This window comes from Hipposideros armiger, unplaced genomic scaffold, assembly GCF_001890085.2.
Source record: "Hipposideros armiger isolate ML-2016 unplaced genomic scaffold, ASM189008v1 scaffold_1722, whole genome shotgun sequence".
NCBI lineage: Eukaryota > Metazoa > Chordata > Mammalia > Chiroptera > Hipposideridae > Hipposideros > Hipposideros armiger.
In genome coordinates this window covers 107,249-118,023 of record NW_017733072.1, presented here as the reverse complement: position 1 = coordinate 118,023, position 10,775 = coordinate 107,249, and the positions used below count along the sequence as shown (strand labels likewise).

General features: G+C 28.4%; 1 protein-coding gene across 1 annotated transcript in view; it reads left to right on the top strand.

The window, feature by feature from the left end:
• LOC109378071 (regulating synaptic membrane exocytosis protein 2-like) overlaps positions 1-10,775 on the top strand; it is a gene marked incomplete at its 5' end in the record, with an annotated part of 124,693 nt that overhangs the window by 18,225 nt on the left and 95,693 nt on the right. Inside the window, 2 exons of the mRNA XM_019634539.1 lie at positions 981-1,070; positions 9,535-9,567. Coding sequence (XP_019490084.1) covers positions 981-1,070; positions 9,535-9,567 — 123 coding nt within the window. The remainder of the gene's footprint in view (positions 1-980; positions 1,071-9,534; positions 9,568-10,775) is intronic.

Below are 10,775 nucleotides of genomic sequence, written 5' to 3'. Positions count from 1 at the left end.
GCTACCCTGTTGAAACTTTAATCACTCCCTGAGCATTTTATTACCTTCTTACTTACTTCATGTTTGTCTTCTTATCACTTAATCAATATCTAAGTCACAAAATATTTTATTCATTTATCTTGTTTATAGTCTATTTCTCCCACTAGAATATACACTTAATGAGAGCACGGATTGTTGTCTGTCTTGTTTGTTACATCCCCAGTGCCTAGATATGCCTGGATTATGAAAGGTACTAAATATGTATTTGTTGTTTTTTGGTTTTTTTTAGCTGAGCCCTCCTGCCACCTGTTGGCAACTATTATGTATTTGTTGAATGAATCAATATTATACCATACTACAGATAATTGTAAATAATGTTAGATAAGCCAGGTAACTCGTGTTCAATGGTACCAAACTGTTACTAATTTTTATTGAAATCATATCTTGTAGAACATAAATTTTTCTGTCATTTCATAAAAGTACTAAAAATGGTAGTAAATAAATAGCCATTTTATCTTATTATATGTTAAAACCTAATTATGGATTTTCTCATGGTACGTATAAAAATTCTATATTTTAATTTCATTTAAATATTTTATTTCACCCCAAAAAACAATGCTTCGCAAAATGTTTATTTCAGAAACAAATTAATATTATTTGATAGCAACTAAGAAAAAACTTATTTGTCAAGCCATTTTAATTATCACTTTTGTGATATAGACTATGGCCCCATTCATTTTATTGATGATAAATTTTGGAATTTATTGGCAGTGAGTTTTAGTGCTTTGGATTTTTGAAATCTATGTTTAAAAATTCAAATATCACATTTTTATATTTAAAACATTAATTACATATTACTGAAAATTTATGGGAAATTTAGGGAAAAATAATCTTTAAAAAAAAGAGAGATAGCCCTGAAGTACTTTCAGGCTCTCATTATGAACATTATCTAATGTTTCTGAGAAGCTCTGATTATTATTATTTTTCTTTATTTATACTAGAAGTTACATGGGAAGACCAACAGAAAAAGGTGAATGGTACAATAATTGATGACATACCATTGCCGAAAAAGAAACACCAATCTGAGCCAGGTTTGTCAGGGTTTGGAAAACCACTGAAAGCATGAGACGATAAACATTGCATTTCATGCTTTTTAAATATGTGTGTGCTTGTTATACCTCATTTTTCTCATTTTGGTGTGAACTTTATAGTGTTTAGAGCCTATTTAAATTTGAGTGGTGAACACTTTTTTCAAGATTTATTTAGAAAACTAATTCTACATATTTTGGAAATAAGAACAATTATTTTATTATTAAGATTACTTCATTAGGAAAAAAATTGACTAATATAAGCACAAATGGTCATTTGTATATTTGGTTGTTTTGACTCAAATTAAAGTTTTTTAATGAAGAGGTACTTGCTTTCCTAAAAAATAGAAACCTCAATATATCATTTAAATTTTGTGTTTGTAGGCCATTCCTTGTTTTTCATTGCAAATGCTACTGAGGTATTATATAATATACTAGTAATGATTTATTTACAATTTCTGAAGCTAAAAATATTGCCAACAAAAAAAAAGGAATGAAAGCATAGTATGTGAGTTCAATAAAGAGTCTCTTCAAACTATTAATTCTACCAATAAGCTGAAATAAAATGATTTTATTTCCCCCTCTCTTTCTTCTCTTTTTTGGAGAGATATGATTAACTAACTAGAAGACAAAAACTTGAACCAGGACTAAAAGAAAAAGAAACAAAGTACAAAGATAATCAATCAACTGAATAATCAGTATTACTTTTAATCAGTAATTGAATGAGAGTACATTGAAAATTTTATTCAAAATTTTAAAATGCAAATGGAATTTTTGATAATAATATCATTTAAGTAAATGTGTGTCTATAGTAAGAGTGTAATCTATTTTATGTGGTGACTCATTTCCTGTTAGATCTCTAAAACCAATATTTTAAAATACATCATTGTATAGATTAAACTAACTTATTAGCAAATATTCATTGCTATCCTGTTGTATGCCAGGCATTGTGGTTGACCCTGAATTATTGGGGCAGACAAGATATATACAGCGATTGCCATCATAGAGCTTACATTCTGGCAAATACGCACAACTTAAAAATAATTATACTGATGATTAAATTATTACAATTGTGATAATGCTATTAAGGAGAATAGGATGCTTTGAGAAAAAGTATTATGTTACATAACGTCTGAAGAGCAAGGAGAAACGCCATAGTGCAAATGCCTTAGTCTGTGAATTCTCTTTTAGTAAAACCGTTATATACTAAAATGTAATAAAAATAAATTGCATTTCATATTGGGATTTTAAACATATTCATAAAGGTGTAAGAAAATATCTTCCTTTTTTTTTTAATCTTTGACTAAGAATCATTCAGTTCATTTGGAAAACAATGGTATATTATTATAAATTAGTATATTTAAGGAGATTTTAAAAAGTAAACAGAATGTATAAAATTACTTTTATGTTATGATTTATATAACAAATATTATTATTGTAATCATCTTTCCTATATTGTGTGATGTGGATTATCTTTGGTCATAAACTATTATTTATTTGTCTTGTTTGCCCTCCTGTCGGATTACCTGAACATATTTGTGGCCATATATATCTATGTAAATAAATTACATTATATATTAAAATCATGAACCAATGCAATGTGGCTAAAAAATATTTTAAAATCTCACAAACAAAATCTTAAAGATCTTTAAATAATGTTAATTTGTGTATTCTTGTATGTAGCATATATTTTTATCACTTAAGCCCTCTAATGGAATATAAACTATGTATGCAATAGAGGGAAATTAATGCAATTAGAGTGCCTTAATGCCATGGTTTAAAATGTTTATAGATTTTCCTATTTGGGCAATTGTACATTTTTCTATATACTAGGAAATTTCTGGATATTCAAACCCCAAATATCATGAGTAAGTATGCAATGTGCTAAGGCAGTGAATGCTATGTTAAATTTTAGTTTTCCATAAATATTTGTTTTTTCTGAAAGAAAGGTAGGATATGAGGGAATATTTTTAATTATTGGAACTTTGGAGTGACAAAATAGTAAGATATCAGGTGGGCTAATTACTTTTCAATAACTTGTGTATGAGTTTGGGCTCTACAGAGACATGCTTGGAGTCATTTTATACTTAAGTACATCTATGATATTAATAATCTATTCATTGTCATCAGTGTTTAACACATAATTTTTATTCACTAGAGCCTCAGAGATTATCTTTCATTAATTGTCAAAGATTTTTCATCAGAGGATTATTGTAGTAAACTTGTGATATTAGAAAACGTTTGGGAGGGTTTAAACCCAAACCTAAGATGCCAAGTTGGCTGTGTGTCAATAGCATATATTATTATATTTTTAATGAAAGTCTGTACAAAACAATAGCTGGGAATTTTGCCATTTTTAGGATGTATACTAACAATAAAAACTATCACTTGAAATTTTTATTTTAAATATAAGATTATAGAACTGAAGGGCTAAATTGCATTATATAGAGTAGAAAATGAGTTACATGTATGCATGGACTTTATAGGTTATGGACTAGTATCTGTTTTTTTTTTAAAGAATATTCTTGGCATCTCTGAGACTGTTCTAAGAGGATTATCAGTAAAAGGGGTGATTTATTTTAAGTATCTAACTTAATTGACAGAAGTATAGATGAAGATCCCTGTGGAAAATAATATTTATCTTATTCGTATCTTTGGTGTGAATGTAAAATATAACACTTATTTAAAATCAAGTGATTTTACACCACAGGTTTTATGGGTAATGTTTGGAGTAAATCACTAAATGTCTTCCTCATGTGAATGTAGATTAGATTTTGTTTAGGCCGTAAAGTAAACAAAGCATCCTTAATGCAAATCAAGCATATATAAGCATGGAAAATCTGTTGTTCAGTTTTTTCAGTGAGCAATCTGATTCTAACCTGAATACTATGGTCTATAATAATGCAGTTATTTCAGTTATTAAATTTCAATTATTAAGCATTGTAAAACAAACTTTAATCTGTTTAACTTTATTATAATTTTGAATCTGTGAGTTTTCTGTTCTTATAGTAATTAGAAATATATCAGAAAGGAGCACATTTGTACATAAAATATTTTATCTCGTATTTTCCTTAAACTCATCCCACAAAAATGTCTGGTTGAGAAAGCTAACTTCATTTAGACTGAATGAATGTTTAGAATTGATACAGTTTCTCAGTTCCCCTAAAATGAGAAACTCTTAGAATTGAATACTTCAGAATATACTTTCTGATTAATTTAAATGATTTCTAATGTGTTTAATAATTAATTGTTTATGAAAGGATTATCTTCCTTGATTTGTTATTTTCTAAGTCTAAGGTGTACTATATCTAGGAAAGTCTTGAATTGACTTAACTACCCTTGTTGTATTTACCCTAAAACCATGACAATGTTACTTACCTTGCTGTATCTTATCTGGAAAATACATTTTTCTGGAAAACTGAGGGCAATGAAACACTTTCCTGGGTTACTATATGACTGTCAGGTATTTTGGAAATCGAAAATGTTCAAAGTAACGAGTTATGTTTTACTGCTTGCTGTAACATCTTGTGTGCATAAGTGCCTAGTTTTACCATTATATTATTTAGTTAATATATTAACCTTTAATTTTTTTCCAACATGGACGTTTCCATGTTGTATTCTTTATAGATCTGTAACTATGGTGAAGGTAGAGATATTTTTTCTTAGTTTTACCTTTGGAATTATGCTTTGTAAAATTTTGTCTTAAAGAAAAAGTAAATATTCAGAGGTGATTTTCTTAGTGAATTTTATACTTTAAATTTTTTTCTTGAGTATTTTAATGTAATGGACTTTTCTTTTATTCTTGAATACTTCGATAGATGTTAAAAGTAGAAATAATTATTTTAGTCTAAATCAATATTTTCAATTAGTCTTCTAATTAGATGCCAAATAAATCCATCTAATCTGGAAAAAAGAATTAGAGTTGTTCTTGGTCAATTATTAGCCAATTGGTAATTTCTGATTATTTCTGGATTCTTGTAGAATGACTTTTTATTTTTGACAGAAAAAATAAAGGTGATGTAAAACAAAGTAAATATTTTATACAACACAAACCAACTGATGGAATTTTGTAATTTAGTACTACTGTCACCCTCAGACGTAAATAGAGCATTCTTTGTTAACAAGCATGCTTTCCTGTAAATAAAGGAAAATTCATGATTTATGAGTTTAATATCTCACTTAAAATTAGTTCATACTAGTTTTCATACTCTGAACATACACTTAAGTTTATAAGGTCAAGGCTGTATTTTAAGTAACTGTCCTTTTTATGATGATAAGTAGCCTGCTATAATTTGAAGCCCATTATTTTAAAGTCGCTCAATATATACTAAGTATACTTTTATTCTGCATTTAAAATTGCATTATGTATCAGATTTCAAAATAGAATCAGAAAAACACAACTGGGAATAAGAAAGACATTTAAAAGATTAACGTTTCTTAGTGAGCATTAAAAATAGTGAAATATTTAAAAGATTCGTCCTTGCTTATTTTAATAGGTAGAATTTATTGTAAGTGTTCAGTAATTTTATGGTTGCTAACAAAAGTATGGAAAGTAATAATTAGTTTTAAAAATAAATTCAAATCACTTGAATTGAGATATTTTCAACAGATTTTTGTCACAGTAGAGAAGTTTTAGTTTGAAATCAGTAAACTTGGTAAACATTTTATTTTTATATTCTAGGTCTATCCAGAGCTTTATATCATTGGGACTCTAAGTAGATGCTTATTTAGGCTTCATTTTGAAAGGTTTCTCTCTTTTCCCCAAAGTAAACTTTCTAAGACTCCTATGACCTTTAAAAAGCCTTCATAATATGATCAGCTTTTAATTATGTAGAAGTTTTAATATACACTTAAAGTTTTGAGGCCTCTCTTTCATTGTCAGGAATCCTTTAAACAAATGCTTACACCTATAAGACATATGTTTACTCAACTACAATTAAATCTGATAATAGGACCAATATTATGTCTGTTGTAAATGCTGATAAATGAAAACATTAACCAATCAACAAAATTTCAAACAGATATTATACACCCTTGTTAAAAATTGCATTCATGGGTAAACAGGCCCCATATATATGCCTTTTTTAATTAATATGATTACAGATTATTATTTTTGTTTGAACTTGAAATGTGTTTAGTTTAAATATAATAATAGTTAATACTATTTATATTGGCAAGGGAAATCTTTTTGATCTGTACTAAAGTTTACATGAAATCTGATGTTATAGTCATTCTCATGAACTTACTTTTTAAATCAAATATGTTAATGAAATGATTATTTTATGTATCTATTTCTCTTCAGTAGATTTTTTTTATTTTAAAAACCAATACAGAACTATTTTGCTTGATTAAAAGCCCATTCTTTTTATAGTTTGTACTTTGTTCATACCTTAAGTTTAAAAATATTTGTTGAAAAATAGTTTACTGTAAGTGATGAGATGATGTTTATGAGTTATTCATTATATTTTCTAAAGGTCATCTATTTCAGTACTATATATAAAAATATTTATTTCTCTTTTGTTCATCTGATGGAATGAACTAAAAAAATACTGTGCATTCTCTTTACAAAGTCTTTATAATTTTAAGATTCAGCCATAATTGTGAAAATATGGACACCTAAGAGACAGTACACTTTTACTATCCTCAATCACTCTTACTGGTTATTGATTAAATGAACCACTGGAAAGAGTTCTCATTAGAATTGCCATTAACAGTACTGCAAAGTAGAATGTTTGTGGCAAAGTAATGATTAAAGGAAAGGTAGGGAGATAGGAAGAGTGGAGGGGGTACTCTTAGCTTCTTCAAGGTGCACTGAAATCTGCAATTCATTACAATATATGTGAAATGATAATTTATAGTTTATTGCCATTTAAATAAGACATGGCTGTTTAAATGAATAGTTGACTATGTTTCTTTTTCAAAATGAGGCTGTTTTAATACAAATAGTATACAATAAAAACTGTAACAAGAAGAAAGACAAGAAAGCCAAAATTTTTTTTAAATGTATTTGGTAAAACTGTAAGTTATACATTGAGATTTTTATGATTTAAATGAAAATTCTATCTTCTAATTAAAGTTAAATGATTTTTATATAATATTAGTTGTGATCTATGTATTAATGGATCACATTCAAATAAATGATGGAAAATTATTTAATGGCACTTTCAGTTAGTAGTAAGTTCTTTGCCAAAATCTTTCATTCTCATCCTTATGTAATATAAATTTTGTATAATTTTCTTTGAAATTATTAAATTATTGGTGTTAAGAAAAGTGTTATATTTCTCACAAAAGTAAAAGCACTAGTGAACTACTCGTGTCATTTTGCCATGTACCTTTTTAAAAAACATTCTAGTTAAATACTATATAATAAATATATTTAGTGAGGTGTCACCATGAGAAGATTTTTTTGTTTTTTCCTTGTTTGACTTTTTATTTCACATGTTTTTATTGAGTCATTTAGCATCTAGTAAAAAGAAAATTGACCTGGTAATCAGGAGACCTATGTTCTATTTCTGGTTCTGCCACTGAACTTGTGTGACCTTGGGTAAGTCACTTGAACTCTGTGTGTCTCATTCTCTAATAAATTAATGAATGGAGTAAGAAGAGTTTTGAATCTGTACAGCATGAAAAACTATACACAATGCCATTATAAAATAATCTAAGGTGCCGGAAAATACTAGGTAGAGAAAGAAGCTTCATTTGTTTGTTGTTTTTATGTTTTCTGTAAAATAAAAAAAGTGTTTTCTTAGAGATGGACTATACTTAAGCAATTATTTTGTCCAATTTATACTGATTTCATTTTAATGTGCAAGGAAACTATTTTAGCTGTATGATAAATATATGTAGGGAAATTTTGTATAGAATGAATAATGCAAGACATGAAACAATTCAGCTAACCTATGATATTAATATACTCTGATTTTTCTGTCTTTTCTTTGAGAAATGGGTGGACTGGGGATGGAAAAGGAAATATGACAAGTGTATGAATCCATTGAGGAGCACAGTGCTTTTCTAGTGGTCAATTCTATTAGCAGAGTCTGGTTTGTAATATAATTATGATGAGATTTAGTTTCTGATTTTGAATAGGTCAAAGATGTGCTTGTACAATAATCAAAATGACATTGTTAAGTTTCAAAATGTGTCGTATCTTTTTCAATTCTCTATAATTCATACTAGGATTTCTCTTTTTCCTAAGAAAAAAATTTTGGTCATCTTAGCACTTTTTTCCTAATGGAAAGATTTTGTTTTCTCACTCTTCAGGAAGAGAGATAATTTGTTATTGGATAGTATGCTCTCAAGAATTATAATTTCTACACATCAATATTCCAAGTGTAGTTTGATACACTATGGTTTTCTATAAATCATTCAAAAACTATGATACAACCATTGCAGAAGTGAATGTGGTGTTTTCATTTATGAATTTCGTGGTACCTGATTCAAAGTTAAGTAGGTAATTAAGATTTTTGGTTTTGTGTTATATTGTTTATCTGTGTCAGTCCTACTAATCCTAACTCACTAGTATCTTTGGAAGACATTATTTCTTTGAATGCTGAGTTTAGCAGATATTTCCTGCTTTCAATAACTGTAAAACATGTCTATTGAACTTCTCTACTGGCAATGAGGAAAGAAGTGTTTCCAAAATGTGTGCTATACCTATCACAGCAGATGTGGGATTTGGATGGGCAAATTTGATAGAAACATCATAATCTGTTATGTGGTGTCTGTAAGAACTTTCTTAATAAATAGACATTATAAGGAATACAATCAAAGACAATTTGCCTAACGTGAAGGCTAATTTAAATTTTCAATATTTAAATAAAACCATATATTTCAGCTACTTTTCTTATAATGAATTTTATGTTTGTTACTCTCCATAATATTTTTATGTTAACATTTTGTTATGCTGAAGTAATTCAATGAAATATTGGCCTAATGGCCATACTTTATTTTCATACGTGCCCTGAAACTTAAAAGGCATAGAAATCTGTTGGAAGTATTTTGATTGCTTTCTTTGAAGATGTTGCAATTAAATTTTTTTCTTTAGATGATAATTAAAAAATTCTGACAGCATTGCACACATGTAAAATGGACTCAGGAGTGTGTTGAGCAATATCGTCATACAAGTAACAAGGTTTTTACTAATGGTATCTTTCTTCAGCATCAGTGTTCAGGATTGGCTGTCTACAAATAATTGTAAACTTTTGAATCCTCTTTTTTTCTATACTAACTTTATTTTTCTGATTCTGCTAACCCATAATAGCTTAACCAATTCACTATCAGTTCTTCTGTATTCTTTTTTTTTTAAATATGGTGTGTATTTGATTATATTTTCCCTACCACTATGCACAGGATTCTTTCTCAAAATGATTTGGGGCCCTTCCTTCAGTGTCACTTTTTACCTTTTGGGTACATCCACTCACACCCATCTCCTTTGTCTATGTCTGTCCTTTACACGATGTGATCACAGAAGAAGTGGACACCACACGGAGAAGACACGCAGGTCTGTCTCTTCTACTGCTTTTCTTTGTTCTTTTTTCATTTAGCTAACTTGTCTGAGAAATTTTTTACTCTTTTTATTTATTTCTTAAGTTTTCATTCTCCTCTAATATAACAAAATGTTAAATCTTGCAGGTATTTTTATTTTAGGCAATTGCATTTTCAACTTTTAACAGCAACTGCAATTAGATGGATAAATATAAAGTGATTAATTTTCATGTAATATGTATGTGTATAATTTTTACCATAACTGGGTAACTAACTTCAGATCCAAAGATAGATAGATAGATAGATAGATAGATAGATAGATAGATAGATAGATATCAGCTAGATTATATTAAATTATAATTTTTTTCCAATTTATTTTAGACTTAAATCTTGTTTTTAACGTACTTTTTACATAATTCAAAAACTTGTATTTCTATCATGGGTTCAGCAATGTTCTAGACTGTGGAAAATACTAAAGAACTAACATATGCCTTAAACAAGTTATCAATATCACTGTGGGTAACATGTTATGTTTATGTGCCAATATATATGACTAACAATATGTTTTACAAAGCTATAAAGTTAAATAAAATTTATTTTAACTAGATGGCTAGAAAAGGCCTCATGAAAGAAGTAACACAAACTAAAACATGAACGTTCATTCAACACTCATTTATTAAGCACATGCTGTGTGGTACTATTCTAGGTGCTGGAAATAATAAAACATGCAAAATAGCCCTCCATCCTTGTGGGCTTTTTCTAGTGTGAGTCTGACAAATAAACAAAATAATATTACAGGTACTATGAGAAATCTATTATATATACAGAATACAATGGAATCACAAAGGATGGTGTGATCATTTCTACCTGAAAAGGGTGGATGGTATTTCAAGAAACACTTCATAGAAGACACGACCCTTAAAATGAATGTTAAAAACTAGAAAGAGGCCTCATGTGTAGAGAGCTTTGCAGGTAGAGGAAACAATATACACAAAACGTTTCAAACAAGTTTAGGCAAAAGTAGGCAGCCAGTGTTTCTGAAGATGGTGTAGGTTATTGAAGCATGTAAACTAGGAGAAACAAGATCAGATATTTGCTTCTGGAAAGGTTACTTAGAAGCCGTGTAAAAAAATGTACTGAAACAATACAAGCAGAATATCATTTATGAGAATTTTGCATCAATCAGTTAAGAGTTGATAATGGGCTGAATTATGGTATCAGTAG